Genomic DNA, 16,374 nt, shown 5'->3' with positions numbered 1-16,374 from the left:
TATGCCATGTGACACCTTATATGTATTGCTGGATTGTATTTATAAAATATATATATATATATATATTCTAAAAATAAACAGAGTATAGGGGGCGCCACATAGTGCATTATACAATTTTAATAAGCAGTGTCAAAAGAATACATCAGTCGGGTATGCGTGCCATCGGTGGCGGTCACAACCACCGCAAGTCAGTAAAGCATTTGATATCAAAACATCAATGGTATATTCAGCTGGTCCATGATCAGTCATTTACACGCCGTGTGATGAAACGCTGTGTGTGTGTGTGTGTGTGTGTGTATATATATATATATATTTTTTTTTGTGTAAAGCAGCCCAGCACTCGCCCGATCACACCAATAGCAAAAGTAAAAAAAAATATTTAGACCAATGTCAAAAGTAGGCCGACGTTTGCTAAATCCTTGGAATGTCGCTGTTTATTTCAAAACTGTAAAATATATATATATTTATTTAGATTACTCCCAAATCCTCCTTTTTTATGTTTTTTGCCCTGAAATTTGGCATACAGCACCCAGCGACGGTTCTACCCGCCCGTGCCATGCCAAATTTCAGCCCGGTACCTCCAATAGCTTTTGAGGCATAGCCCCCTTAAACACCATACCCGCCCCTCCTGAATGCTCTATTGAGATTTCATTTTTTTAGATTCAGCCTTAATATAAGGGAACAACTGTGCTCTTATAATATATGCCATGGCACTCGTAGACCTATTTTCGAGCATTCTTAATAGGAGTGACATGGCTCACACTCTTTTTCTATAATGTATTATATATATATATATATATATATATATATATATATATATACACACACACATATAACCAACCGGTTATCTTTGTTAAGTATGCTAAACGTAAATAGATGTTTTTAAAGATGTTCGTGGTTGTAAAACGTAAAGAAGCAGATTGTTCAGGAAAACTGGGCAATTGGCTGTATTCATTCTGAGTTTTTCTTATCTCTTTCCTTCTACATGGAAACGCACTCATCACTCCTTCTGTTTCAGATTGGAGCATATGACCAACAAATATGGGAGAAATCAGTAGAACAGAAGGAGATCAAGGTGAAGGTAATGCACATTTGTATTCATTATGTTAAACTTACAGCATTGGTGGATTTTACCTAGGGGCTGCAGTGCCCCTCCCCCTCCCCAGTGAAATCCATCACTTCAGAGAGCCAGTTGCAGCCCGTGACTGCACTGGCTGCTGCTACACTGTGGCTGGCGGTAGCTTCCCATTGGAAACAGTAGAAATGTGCTTGAGTCCCACGTGTGTGAAAATATATATATATACACGCACAGGTTGAGTCTCCCATATCCAAATATTCCGAAATACGGAATATTCCGAAATATGGAATATTTTCAGCATTACTGAGCTAGTGAAACCTACGCTTTTTCATGGTTCAATGTACACAAACTTTGTTTGAACCACAATATTATTGAAAATATTGTATAAAATTACCTGCAGGCTGTGTGTATAAGGTCTATATAACACATAAATGCATTCTGTGTTTAGATTTGGGCCCTATTCCTAAGACATTTCATTATGGTATACAAATATACCAAAATACGGAATATTCAGATATCCAAAATTCCCCTGGTCCCAAGCATTTTGGATATGGGAGACCAAAGCACTGACCCATAATTTGCAGCCCATCCTTAAAAAGGAGTTTTTCAGTATAATAAATATTTACCAATAATAAAAGAGGGTTTTTTTGTTGTTGGTTAACACAAAAGTAGTTTATTATTCTAAGGAGGGGGTATCCAATTGGCTCAGATAAATTTTTTGACGTAAAAATTTTTTTTTTTTCGCAGATCTTCGGTTATTTTTCGCCCATTTTTTTTACCGTGCTATCCAATTAAACCCCGTTTATTACGCTCTAAAATTTTCAGTTTTTCTCACGAAAATACATAGGATCCGCGAAATGTCACGGACCTATGTATTTTCTCTGCTGCAATCGGGAGGAAAACACCTTATCAGGGATTTGGTTTTGCCTGCCTTAGGCAGGCGAAACAAAATCCCTGATAAGTGCCGGCTTCGGGGATAATTGGATAGCGACGGGCGAGGTAATTAGCCACGGTAATTTACCGCAGCTAATTGGATACCCCCCATGTAAAATTTTAAATAATGAAAATAAATATTGCAAATAAAGCAAGAGTATATTTTAATACAGATTCAAACCACACAGCCTTGTTTATATTTATGTATATCATATCACTGCTTATTCCGTGCCCTGCTTCTCAAAATCCCTAATTTTATTACAGCACCCAGCACTCCTTTTTGGTATTTTGGACTCGCCATTTGCCTGACGCTAGCTATTGTGCAGGGCTTTTTCCCAGTCTTCTCCCACCTCCCTATCTCTCTTCCGATATTCTTCCTCTGCCCATATTCTTCCCCTATTCCTTCTATCGCCCCGCTTCCTCCCATCTTCCTCTTATTTCTTATATCTCCCCTTACTTCTCACGTCTCCCTCTATTCCTCCCATCCCCTCCTCGTTCCCACATCTTCCCCTATTTCTCCTGTTTTCCCTAATCTTCCTTCCAGGGGCGTATCTATAATGTGTACAGGGTGTGCGGTGCACATGGGGCCACATCGCACACCCTGCACCCTATGCAAAAATCACTGGGTTAATATTAAAAAGGGTTTATTTGACACTGGTGGGGGTTGGATTTATAGGCAGGAGAGTTTATTGCCACTTGGAGGGTGGGGGGTATTCTTTAGTGAGGACCTGTGGATACACGGTTGTGGGTGTTATGCCCCTGGAGGAATTTATTACCACTGGTGGGGTGACAGGTTATGCCACTGGGACATCTAGGAGGGAGTTTAACGAGATGTGGATGGAGGTGGGATGAGGTGACATGGAGAGAAGCGTTGGAGGAGGGATTAGCAGTGGGGTAGTAGGACCGTGGTGGGATAGAAGAATAATAAAGTGTAGTAGTGGGAGAGGAGAGGGAGGAAGGCAGACAGAGGAGGGGAGATGAGGGAAGGAGGAAGTGGAGAAGACAAGGGGGAAAGGATAAAGATGGAAAAAGGGGGCAGAGCAGAGGATTAGGTAGACACTGAGTGAAGGGGGAAATGGAAGAAAACATGGTCATGGTGTGGCTGAGGTAAATAGGGGGAGGAAACTGGAAGAAGGAATAAAGTATGAATGTGAGTGAAAGTGCAAGAGATTTGCAGAAAAGCAAGTGAGAATACAGTGATGAAAAGGTGTCTGCACAATAACAAAAGTTTTATTATTTGCGGGGAGTAAAAGTGGAGATTTAATGGGTGGAGAATTTGAAAGTTAAAGTAGACTGTGTTAGAAGTTAGATGACATGAGGCAGAGGCGTCACTAGGGTTGGTGTCATCCGGTGCTGTAATGCACGGTGACACCACCCCTCCGCCCCCACAAAAAAGAAATAAAAATAAATTTGGGACCAAGGTGCGCAGCTCCGCAAATTCTTCCCTCTTACAAGGCTGTGCTCCTCCCAGAATGTCATGCGCACTCGGCGGGCGTGATGATGCCACGCCCGATATTCTGAGTAGCAGTGCTCAAAGTGGTCCTAGAGACGTGGTGGAATGACCCCCCCCTTCCACGGCGATTTATCAATAAAAGGACAGTGTGCGCCTAAGGCGTGTGTCGCAAAAAGGGGCGTGATCTCGAAAGAAAGGGGCATGGTCATGCAATACTATCCCAAATTCAAATTACGCCACACAGTAGCACAATCTTATCCACATTACACCATAAAGTAGTGTCCCTTATTTATGTTCTGACGCACAGTACTGCCCATTTTACAGACTGACCACATTATTGACCCTTATACACAATGCCCACAGTAGTGCCCCTTATACAATGCCCACAGTAGTAGTGCCCCTTATTCCATGCCACCTATAGTAGTGCCCCTTATGCAATGCCCCCAGTAACAGTGCCTCTTATGCAATGCCCCCTGTAGCTGTGCCCATTATGCAGTTCCCACTTTAGTAGTGCCTCTTTATGCAATGCATTGCAATGCCCCCTGTATTATAGCCCTTTATGCAATGCCTCCTGTATTAAAGCCCCTTACGCTGTGCCCCTTATGCAGTGCCCCCAGTAGTGCTCCTTACACAATACCCCCAGGAGCTCCTCTTATGCAATGCCCCCAGTAGTGCCTTCAGTCAGTAGTGTCCTTATACTGTACCTCCAGTAGAGCTCTTATGCAGTGCCCCTTTTATAATACCCCCAGGAGCTCCCCTTATACAGTACAGTCAGTGGTGCTCTTATGCAATGACCCCAGTAGTGCCCCTTATAAAATACCCCCATGAGCTTCCCTTATGCAGTGCCCCCAGACAGTAGTGCCCTTATACTGTGCCCCCATACAGTACCCCGAGTAGTGCCCCTATGCAATGGTCCCAGAACTCACCCAGTAACGCCCCTATACAGTGCCCCCTCCCCTGTGCAATACTACTTACCTCTCTTCACGATGTCACAATGTCTTCTTCTCTCTCCGGCGTGCCGCATGCGTGATGACGTCACCGCGACCGGCGTCCAGAGCCACCCACAGGCACAAAGAGATTCTCTGTGCTCTGTGTCTGTGTGTGCGCTGGACGCCGGCCGCTGTGAGAGAAAGCATGAAATGACCCCTTGCGGCAGCGTGCAGGGCCAGCCCGTTTGGGGTCGGCGGGGTGCGGTGTTGCCGGGGAAGGGGATGCGGCCTGCGGGTGTGTGTGCTGCTCTCTTTGGTGTCACCCCCTTGAAGGGGGACACCGGTGCGACCGCACCCCCTGCGTGACGCCACTGCAAGGCAAAGGACTAAGGTAATAAGACATTATTTCTAGAAGGAAAACTGAAGTTGGCACAGAATACAGTAAGCTTTGAGGTATTTGCGAAACCAGATATCTAGCATAGAGATTAAAAAGTAAAATGTTAATTTCTTACCATGAGCAAACAGAGTCCAGTAATTATTGCCCTGGTAATGCTGACATCCGGTGCTTGTAGTTGAGATTTTGATCTCGCATTTCTTGAGACTTTGTCCTAATGGTGTTTTGATATCTGTTGGGTTTGGAGTTGGGGTGTAATACTTCTGCTTGACTTCAGTTTAATGCCAGTATAACACCAAAATTATATTTAAAATGCACTTTTAAATTTCGTACTTCTATATTTACCTCTACAGCCTGATAGGGGCTCTTAACTAATGAAACCTGGTATGTGTATGGAATTATTACAAACTACCCCCAATCCCCTCCCACCTGAATGGCTAGCAATAAATTAAATTAAACAAAACAACCAAAAGTTAACAACTGGATCTATACATCTATATACTAAAGAAAAAACACATGCTTGAGATATTTGGCAGGAATGCCTGGTATTGATTTACCTAATAATCAATAAATTATTGCAAACATCAGAATAAACTTGCAGCACAAACTCCTCCTACACCCCGGCCACTATACACTGATAGTGTTATATTTCTATATCAGTGTACCAGTATCACTGTTGTATATGTGGAGCACATGCAGTTTACTCACTAACATCCCTGGGCAGTGCTCGCAACCTCCTGTTGGGTGTTTCAGGGGCACACGCAGGATTTGTATGGGGGGTTCCAATATATATATATATATATATATAATCTATAATTAGTACAACAAGCGTGCAGCAGTCCCTTTATGTCCAACGCCAGCGTCTGGTGCCCACCTTAGTAACCCTGCAGTCAGGGTACAATGTACAGCATACAGATAGGAAGCACTCCGAACAATAAACTCCACACACGGCTGGGTAAATGGATTCTTTAATACCTTGTCATCCTGATGATCATTTACCCAGCCGTGTGTGGAGTTTGTTGTTCAGAGTGCTGCCTATCTGTATGATATATATACATACACACACACACACACACATATGTTTACACATACATATAAACATACAAATACATAGGTCACGCACACACATATGTCACATATACATTACAAACAAACTTACCTTGCAGCAGATCTGATTGAACCTAGCAGGCTGGCACCATGTATTAGGCCCCTCCCCCTCACAGCAAAATGCCGCGATTCGTGTGTCAATCGGGAGGGGAGCGGGGCCAAGTGACTTGATTCTACTGAAATCGCATCAGATTGGTGATTAAGGTACGGTAATATATCCATAGTACATATGATATCGGCTCCGTCTTCTCCATATTGAGCCGCAAATCACGGCAATTTTCAGTGAGAAGGAGGGGCTTAAGTACATGGTGCCTGCACCCCAGTCTGACAGGGAGGGTTTCTGGGTACTCAGAAACCCCCTCCTGCGTGCGCTACTGTGTTTAAAACTTCCGCTGACAGGGCGCTGCTGACAGATCATAACCACCGAAGGCTCCTGTAGATCAGCTGAGTAGACCAGCCCCCTTCTGACAGCCGCCCCGCCTCCTGGACACCGGCTACGTAAACTGTCACCACCGGTCCCTCTCTGTGCTGTCGGCCATTGCGTCTCAGGCAGGGTGAGTATCACTGCCCACCGGCCTCCACAGGCTGGGGCTCCCTCTCAGGCTCTACCCCCCTTCGTCCGGCAGCACATCACCGCTCATAAGCTCCCGGGACCCAGGGGGCAGGTACTGAAGGGAGGGATCATCCGCGCGCCGAAAGGCACGCGCGTTCCCATAAAGGGACGTGTCCTATACGAAAGGGGCATGGCCTAGCGGCACACCCCCTTTACATCACTAAGGGGCGTGTCCAGCATCTCCGAGATGCTGGGCTGCCCCGAGCTTCTCCCGTACTGTGAATAGATGCTGTGCAGGAGGGACACGATGCTCTGGTCCTGAACTTCCCTGGTAATTTATGATTGGTGGCGGCTCCAGGGAGGGGGCTGCTGTACAGTGCAAAACTCAAATAGGGGAGTCACACCAACTGCCAGTGAGTCCCAGCCAGTGATGTTTGGCAGCGTGTGAAATGACAGTTGGTGTGGCTCCCCTATTTGACTTTTGAACTGTGCTGCAGCCCCACGTCTTACCAGGGAAGTCCAGGACCAGAGCATTGTGTCCCTCCTGGAGAGGGTCATGTTGGGAGGTATGCTGTATAGATAACCATTTTTATATGTATTTTTGTTAACAACCAGATATACATAAATTGAAAAAAAGACAAAACACTTTTTAGGTCACTTTGGAAAAACAAATCTTCAGTGGTTAAACATAAACAAGCAATATTTTTATTGCTATTTCTGGAACTCCAAAATGAAAGCAAAAATTGAGACCTTGTGGAGGCACAGAGACACAGATAAGTGCTTGGGAGAATGACTGGCAAAGGAAAAAGATTGATAAGGACTGTCTCATCTATGCAATATATGGTGGAAATTAGAGGTTAAACCTCAGCTACTTACCTTCGGGATGCTGGTGCCAGGATTCTGACATGTACCGGGATTCCAATAAAGCAATTACAGTCGCACAAGAGAAAATATATTTCCTCTCAAAAAAGAGAGAAGTTTTCGACCCTCATATTCTATATCATAAGAATCAAATAATGTAGCTAAGGGGTGCTACCACAGATATCTATATTGTATTCAAGCACAAAAGAAAAAGGATGACGTGTCGTAAGTGGTGCACTAATTGTTAAAACGTAACATTTATTGTTATAGAATTAATATCAAATATACAAGGAAAAAAAATGAAAATTGATTAAAAAAAATATATAAGTGTGTCACAAAGATGAAGAAAATTGTGCTTAAAAACTGATTACGGCGCACGTGTCTGCCTCTATCACTCTCTTGCTGGGAAATATGCAACTTTACTCATACATAGAGTGATCTATTTGCATATTTCCCAGCAATACATGCCAGGATAGGAAAACTTTTTCCAAAAAGCTGTGGGAGGATGTGTTAATGCACTACTATTACTGTGAATTATTACTTCAAAATATTTCCACTAATAAATAAAGGAATAATATGTGATACTAAGATCATTTGTCAGTGGTGTAATACAACTCACCTTAACCGTTTCAGCACATTGTTAAAACTACTCCCTGAGAATGTATAATTATTGGATGTAAAAGAATACAGTGTATTCTGATAAACTATATTAACATATTTTCTAATATTACTAATTCTAAATTAACCCATGGTCTGCTGGACAAGCAGAAACCAGGCGATTATATAAGATCTTTAATATTTGATCTTATAAACAATAAACAGAACACTCTGGGTTTTTATGTAATCCCTATGCAGTTACACAAACACACAGATTATCTAGCTGAATTCTGATAATACCAAATAGGTGTGAATTAAAGTACTATATCAGCCATTTATTGAGACATAATAGAGGCAGACACGTGCGCCGTAATCACATTTTAATCACAATATTCTTCATCTTTGTGACATACTTATATATTTTTGAATCAATTTTCGCTTTTTTTCCTTGTATATTTGATATTAATTATATAACAATAAATGTTAAGTATTAACAAGTAGTGCACCACTTACAACACTTCATCCTTTTTCTTTTGTGCTTGAATGTACCGGGATTCCGGCGCTGATGTTCTAAGTGCCGGCATCCGCTGCGTCAGGATACTAAATGTATCCCAGCTGGCAGTTGGGCTGATAATTATTATCCAGTATATGGCCAGCATTTGAGGGAAGGCAGTCTCTGTCCAAATTATATCTTCTATGGAGTTTATTTATTTGCACTGTATGGCTGGCAGTGGGGGTATCTCTGTGCACTATATGGCAGGTGGGGTTGTTACCGTACCTCCCAACTTTTGTAGGGGCGGGGCATCTAGAAAATGGGGCGGGGCCTCACAGTTACCCCATTTATATCACTATAGGGGGCGTGCACAGCACTCTCCAAGATGCCGGGCAGCCCGCAGGTTCTCCCTACACTAGTGAACAGATGCTATGTGCATGGCATCTGTTCACCTTCTGCATCAGAGCAGCGGTATGTGCTCTTCCCAACGGGACACAGGTGGAACAGCAGGACAGTCCCAGAAAAATGGGACTGTCCTGAATGCAGGACAGTTGGGAGGTATGTTGTTACTGCAATATATTGTAGGAATTAACAATTATCTGTGAGTTTGTCTCTCTGTGCAGCTGCTATTTGAGGGTGTTGACATTTTACATTTCTCTTTTTAAATTTTAGCCATAGTGTCATGGGCGTATCTATAATGGGTGCAGGTTTCATTATAAATTCCTCTCCGGCATCGCAGAAATCACCATGAAAATTAGACTGCCACCATGTTCCCGGAGACCTACGCATGTGCAATAGACTCTGAATGTGCCAGTGTCTACTCGGCAGACTGCTTCAGGGAAAGGAGGTGGCCCACAAGGTCCTGCACACAGGCCCCCTTTTCTCTTACGCCTCTCCTGCAAAGTATCCCCAAATTTATGCTTATGTTTTCAGAGTCACTTAGCTTACATGTAAACCTAGTTGTAGGTCTAAACCTGTGGCTCTCCTGGCGTTGTGAAACTACAAGCCCCAGCTGTTAGTAAAACCTGCACTCATGTGCTTGATCTCCATCCATTGGGGTGGTTCTCATCCACTCAAACGTGTCTTTATTCAGTATCAAGCTTCTGGGGCCTATTCATTATACATAAACTTTCACTGGAGGTAATTAGGTTTAGAAATTTCATGGCGTATTCCTCCTCTCCATAACTATCTTTTTCGAAAAGCTGTCATTTTTGCGATGACAGCTTTTCGGGAAATAGATAGTTTTCCCTCTCTACTCTAACTTTCTAATTTACCGCAGCTATAATCCGTGCTGCGCATGCGCTGTTACATTCGTAAAGCCAGCGCATGCGCAACACTACCTACATCTGCGGTAATTTTGTGTTCCCCCCCCGCTCCTCTCCCCCCCGTCACCTCCCCCCCCGTACTTACCTGCCCGCTGCAGCGGTTCCGGTGGCTGTGCTGTCACGTGTTCTCCCAGCTGACCATAGTAGTTTAGAGAAAAGAAAAAACATTTTTTTTTTTTCTAAACTTTATTGTGTTCTGCTGGGAGAACACTTGTCAGACCAGCCACCGGAGCCAGAGGAAGGACCAGAGCGACGGAGGAAGACGCCGGGGGACCTGCACACGCTGACACAGACAAGGGTTACCTGCTATTCGCCACCTCACAGTGACGAATAGTAACTCAATCAAATTCCGAAAATACATAATTTTCGGAATTTGATGAATACCATAATTTCCATATCCCCATACTAATGTATGGGGAGTGTGGAAATTATCGCAGGGGACTTAGCAAGGAGATCTCAGTAATATCTCCTGTGCTAAGTATCTTCATGAATACTAAAATAACGTTAATTAAGGAAAATGGCCTTAAAAACTTTATTTTAGTGTTGATGAATAGGCCCCACAGTCACCTTGTTTCCCCCCTGAATAAGGACCTCTATAAAAACAATCACCAGTCCAGCAGTAAGTAAATCAAAAGTTGCATTAATATCAGAATGGTGTAATTGATTAAACTAAAAAGGCAGCAAATACAGGTTGAAAATAATAATTGGTCTCTAATAGTGTTATGACAATTTAGATAGGAGTGAGTATTTCTGGGCAGACTTTTAGTAGTCTTATGTTAAAACCCACCCACGTATGTCCCATGCATCACGCAGAATATAGGTAAACGCCCAATAGGAGCAAAGTGAAAATTACAATTATGCGGATATTCATGCAATAAAATAAAAAATAGCAAGTGATATCTCAGAAACATTACCAATGTTTGGGATTATGCATGCACCAGTCCCGTACTGCTTATCTGCAGTACGAGTCTGCATTGTCACTCGCAGATCGGCAGCAGACTGTCAGTGATTGACAGTTTGTTGCTGTTTCGGGACGGCAACGGCCTCCGTTTCCCAAAACGGGGGCGTGACAAGGCCAGGATCTTCGTCGGCTGATGGATATTGCCTGGCCTCTTTGCGACAGCTGGCTTACGTGACCACATGGGTCACTTAGAGGGCCGATGCTCTCGCAGATGATCCAATGTTGCATTCTAGAACGCAACTCGGATCAGTAATGCATGCAGGAAATGTGACGCCTCCTGCTGTGTTACCTTATGTGATCTATCGCAGCTGCTACCATGTAAGCAGCTGCGATAGCACCTCCGTCCTCTGCTGAATCAGGCCCCTTGTTCCTGATTGAATCAACCACTGGGAGCCAACTGCACTCTATGGCAATGCCTTAGGCGAGACATTCACAGGTACAGAATGACCCTGCATTTGCATAACGATGACAGTGCAATTAATTTTAGAGCCCCTTATTTCCAAATATTTGTATTTTTTTTTCTATATATTTGCCATCATAGTTTCTTGGTATCTTTAACCATCACATGCAGCTGATCCTACTTTACAAAGCAAACTGTCTTTCATATGTTTTTTTATCTCTTAGGGTTTCAAGAATAAGCCAAAGAAGATGGCCCATATGAAATCTAATCTGATTGATGTTGACCTTGTTAGAGGTAAGTAAATAATGCTTTGTATGAATGCATTGTAGCATGGGCGTTATGTGACAGGGTCAGGGCAATGTAGTTTTAAAGCCTGGATGATGCCTTTTATACTAATTGTAAGTAGTGTAATTAGATTTCTGGCAGCCCCAGGTAGAGTGTACTACTGTAGGTCAAGCGTGAGGATACAATTGCATGTAGAAGTATAGCCAGATCTACTGTGGAAATCAAATGCTTAATCCTGGCTATGTTTCTCAGATAAAGGAATGAAGATTTGATCATGGCTGACACCTGATGTTTAAGATTATTCACATATGTAAAACCCTTATAGCCAGACACTGGAAATACCACCGCCCACCTTCAAAAGATGCTCTTTTGGCTAAAATTAACTATATTGCATCAATGGAATATATTTCCAGCTTACAAAATAACTTGGTGATTAAATGTCATTTGATTTGGTCACCATGGTTCCATTCTCAGGCCCACCCTACTCCTAGAATCCGTTGATTACTCTACCTTAAAACCCCCTTCCTTCCCCTCCCTCTGAATTCCCACCCCCGTCTTTTTCTTTCTGTTCTTCTTATTTCATTTTGTTTTGGATTTTTTTTATCTCTTTTCTGTTATAATATAACATTTTTGGAGTGTTCTGGGTTATAATATTCAGTAAATTTTGTGTGTTGCTTTTGTTGATTTCAGCTAATATACTAATCACCGAAATGTTTATACTGTTAACCTATAGTTACTTCTGTAAAATTGTACATTTTGAATGTGTTCAAATTCATTTTATATTCAAGACAATGTATTGTTTTTTGTATTTTGATGATGACCTCCAATAAAATATTTTGTTAAAAAAAAAAAGATTATTCAGATATGTACATAAACCCGATAGTTTACGTACATATCTGATTGTTAAGAGTCTGCGCATGTGCAGAATGGGTCCTCCGTGATCGCTTGCAGTCCCCCCTTAGCCACAGCATGATTGACATGATGCAGTGTTTGGGAGGCAGAGCAGGGGAGGCGACCAGGACCATTCTAAAAAAACGGAGCGTGTTGCCCCCTTTCTGTAGGCGTGCCAAGCCCAGGGTCTGATGCAGATTACCTGGACCTGGCAGAGGGGTTCAGACGGTCAGCTGGTCGCGATGGTGATCCGAAGCAGCATCTACAGACGCAGCACTTGGATCGCAGATGCATGCAGGAGGTTTCTATTTCCTACAGATACCTCCTGAGACATTTGCATTTTAGTTGGACGGCATTACACAACCATTTCCTTGCGGCTATGCAATACCGTCCACATCGGATTTCAAAATTATTTGTAATAATATATTTAAATATTTTATTTAAAAAAAATATATCTAGTGGGTGTTTTGTCCAATGGCCCCCCATTATAAATAAATTCCCTCCCCCGTTGGCAATAGACCCCACAGTGGTCATAAATCCTAGTAACTTTACCCCTCCCCCACACACCCCAGTTTTTAAAATTTTTATTTTACCCCCCTCCAGCCTCATAATACTTTATTTTATCCCTCCTCCAACTCCTCTTATACTAGATTTTCCACCCTGGGGGTTACTTCCTCACACCTATGGGCATATAACACCGCCCCTTCCCCCACATGCAGAGTTCAGCGGACAGTGTGTCCCCCTGCTGCAACTGATCTCTGCACTTGCAGAGATCAGCCAAATAGTGCATGGAGGGGAACTAGGTTCCCCTCCCCACACTGTGGTTCCCATTGCATGCCCTCGGAGTGCCATTCAAGCGGCATTCTGGTGCTCGAATCTGGATGTGATGTTCGCAGTCACAGACCTCAGCATCAATTCCTGGGAGTCGGAGGAGATTCGTTGTGCAGTTGAGCAGAATGGGTCTCCTCCTCTAAAGCCAAGGGCACAGAGTGGGGTGACACAGTCGCATGTGATGCGATTTTGCCAGTTGAAGCACTGCTAGCTCCGGCCCCATCACATACGATGTTGTCCTGTAAGGGGTTCATAGGTGTCAAATGACTAATTGTTTAATTATTTATTAATTGTGGGAAAATGATATTAAGCAAGTGATTCCAGCAAATTAAGGCCTCTAATGAAATTTGGGGTACACTAAACCAGCTGTACAGTGAATATTATATAATTTTAAGCAACTTTGGAAAATATTGCTAAAAACACATGTAACTCTCAGCTGTAAGTTTAAAATCTCACAATTTGTCCATTTGTGAGGTACAATACAGTAATTTTGTTTTATCCTATTGGTAAAGTGCAGACATAAATATTGGTAAAACCTACAATATGGCTGCCTTTCCTGTGTATAGGGAATAGATAATGAAACTTTAAACCAGTTACACTATTGCACAACTGGTTTAGTAACAATGCTTGGAGTTAAGAATGTAATCCATTTACATTTGTTTCAGGGTCAACATTTGCCAAAGCTAAACCTGAAAGCCCATGGACGTCTCTTACTCGGAAAGGTTTAGTAAGAGTGGTGCTGTTTCCTTTGTTCAGCAAGTGGTGGATGCGCGTTACTAGTCCCTGTGTCTACACTTGGCTGTTGGTACTTTACATCATGCAAGGTATTCATCAGGACATTTGTATGGGTCTATTTACACGGTCACACCTTTCTCAAGTAATATTGTAAATGTGTCTGACTTTCAGTTTTTACGAGTGTGTGTGCTATTAGTAAGATACCTTTTATATTTTATTTTAATTGAATTATTTATACCGAAATAGTACTGCAGAGAGAATGAACTGATAAGATGTTGCGTACTGGTGGAAGACCGTTTAAAAGACATTGGGGCAGATGTATGAAGCTCTGGTAAGTGATAAAGTGCGGAGTGATAAACGGCCAACCAATCAGCTCCCAACTGTCATTTTTCAAACGTAACATGACAGTTGGGAGCTGATTGGTTGGTCGTTTATCACTCTGCACTTTATCACTTCCCAGAGCCTCATACATCTGCCCCACTAAGAGATATTACTCAAAATACATTCAAAGAAAGATGCAAAAGCATACCTCCCAACTGTCCCGCTTCCAGCGGGACAGTCCCGTTTTTATGGGACTGTCCCGCTGTCCCGCCCGCGGGCCGCAGTGTCCCGCGGTGGGGGGGAAGTTGAGGAGAGCACACCCGCTGCTCTGCCTAGCAGAGCAGCGGGTGTGCAGAAGGTGAACAGATGCCGTGTGCATCGCACGGCATCTGTTCACTAGCGTAGGGAGAGCCTGGGGGGCTGCCCAGCATCTCGGAGAGTGCTGGGCACGCCCCCTATAGTGACGAAAACGGGGGGAAGCCGCGAGGCTCCGCCCCGTTTTCATTTGGCTCCGCACCTTCCCGGAAGCCCCGCCCCTTTTTCGCGCTTGACATTTGTATTATTGTACCCCCAACATTTACAAAGCAATAAGTTTGTAATGATGCTAATAGATAAAATGTTTAGCTGTCGTTATTTATAAAAGCAATAAATGTGCTATAAACAAGATTTTAAAAAAATGGCTGAAAAAGAATGAATGGTGCATGCATTTTTCTCACGTATTATAATTTCTGAAAAAATTCAACTTGACAATAAAACTATAGTCCACATATGCTTTCTATTACAGGATACAGGGATTGACTTTTTCATCTTGTTATCAGGGTCCTACGTGATGCATGGGGGTTGAGGAACCTAGGACACTGCTTGTCTTATTTAATTATCACCTGAATGCCCCACCCAGCCCAGCCATAACAGAAATTTTGCCAGCAGCTCATGTACGGTAGGCAGATTTCTGTTTGCAACTCCATTGGCTGTGAGCAGAAATCAGCCACAGAGACATGTCACACAGAGGGGTCTATTTACTATGCAGTGATAGGAGACTGAGTGAAAAGTGATAAGGTGCCAGCCAATCAGCTCCCAACTGTCATTTTAAAACACAGCCTGGGAGATGACAGTTGGGAGCTGATTGGCTGGCACCGTATCACTTTTCACTCTGTCTCTTAACACTGCTTAGTAAATAGACCCTGAAGACACTGGAAGCTGTTCTGGCAGCACTAGCGGGTAATTCAATTCACCCCTTAGGCTTCTCATAGCAGGGCTGAGGATCTCAGGAGGTCATTATGTTTGTGAGGACAGGTATTGTGTTTCCTAGTAGTTCTGTGAAGCTGGGATCACAGTAGTGTAGGAACAGTGCTACCCAAACGCACTTCTATATGAAACAAAGTTCATACATCCAATTTGTCAGTTATCCAGATGGTAGATAGACAGTAACTAGATAGACAGTCAATAGATAGACACCAGAAGGTAGACAGTGAATAGGTCGACAGGTAAATGGTCGATGGTGCATAAGGTCGACAGGGTTAAAAAAAAAAAGGTTTGACACATGATTTTTCATATTTCATGATGGTTAGGGTTAGGCTGCAGAAGAGGATGATTAGGGCTAGGCACCAGAGGAAGGGTTAGGATTAGGGCTAATATAAGAAAAAAAAAAGTGTCAACCTTTTCTATGACGTCCCTTTGACCATGTCGACATTTTCACTATGTCGACCTAAGTCAACCTTTTAACCCTGTCAACCTAATCCAACCTTTTAACCCCATCGACCTTTTGCCCCTGTTGACCTTTTGCCCCTGTTGACCTATTGCCTGACTACCCCTGTTTATCTAGATACTGTCTATCAATCCACACCCAATTTGTCACCATCTTGACAAATGATCTTTCAAATATGTTATTAAAAATGCAAAAGTAAAGTTTAGAAAATCCATTGGCAGATTGAATTCTGTGTTGGAATCAGTGTTGGAATCAGTGTTGTCTTTTGCACGTCTCAATTTGCAAGAAGTGAGACACCCAATTTGAGCGTCTGCAGGGTTTCCATCTCAGTATGGCCTCCAATGTGAGTGATTAAGCCTCTTTGCTATGCAACCACTTCAACACCACACCTGCAACACTCCCATAAGAGGGATGTAGTCAGCATCCCGTCATGTCTAAATATCAGCATCAGAATCCCGACATCATCTGGATCCCGGCTCCAGAATCCCGACCGCGGGCATTCCAAAGGTAAGTATTGAGAGT

General features: G+C 43.1%; 1 protein-coding gene across 2 annotated transcripts in view; it reads left to right on the top strand.

The window, feature by feature from the left end:
• The window catches only part of PHTF1 (putative homeodomain transcription factor 1), a 137,160-nt gene that overhangs the window by 12,525 nt on the left and 108,261 nt on the right, over positions 1 to 16,374 (top strand). For both annotated transcript variants that reach the window (XM_088454433.1, XM_088454432.1), the window contains exons 3-5: positions 1,019 to 1,081; positions 11,309 to 11,378; positions 13,757 to 13,915. In XM_088454433.1, the coding sequence (XP_088310559.1) occupies positions 1,019 to 1,081; positions 11,309 to 11,378; positions 13,757 to 13,915 (292 nt within the window). The remainder of the gene's footprint in view (positions 1 to 1,018; positions 1,082 to 11,308; positions 11,379 to 13,756; positions 13,916 to 16,374) is intronic.

The sequence above is a fragment of the Taudactylus pleione genome, unplaced genomic scaffold (assembly GCF_031769625.1).
Source record: "Taudactylus pleione unplaced genomic scaffold, aTauple2 ptg000615l, whole genome shotgun sequence".
Lineage (NCBI taxonomy): Eukaryota > Metazoa > Chordata > Amphibia > Anura > Myobatrachidae > Taudactylus > Taudactylus pleione.
Note: the sequence above shows the minus strand (reverse complement) of the source record. Positions and strands in the feature narration are given on the sequence as shown.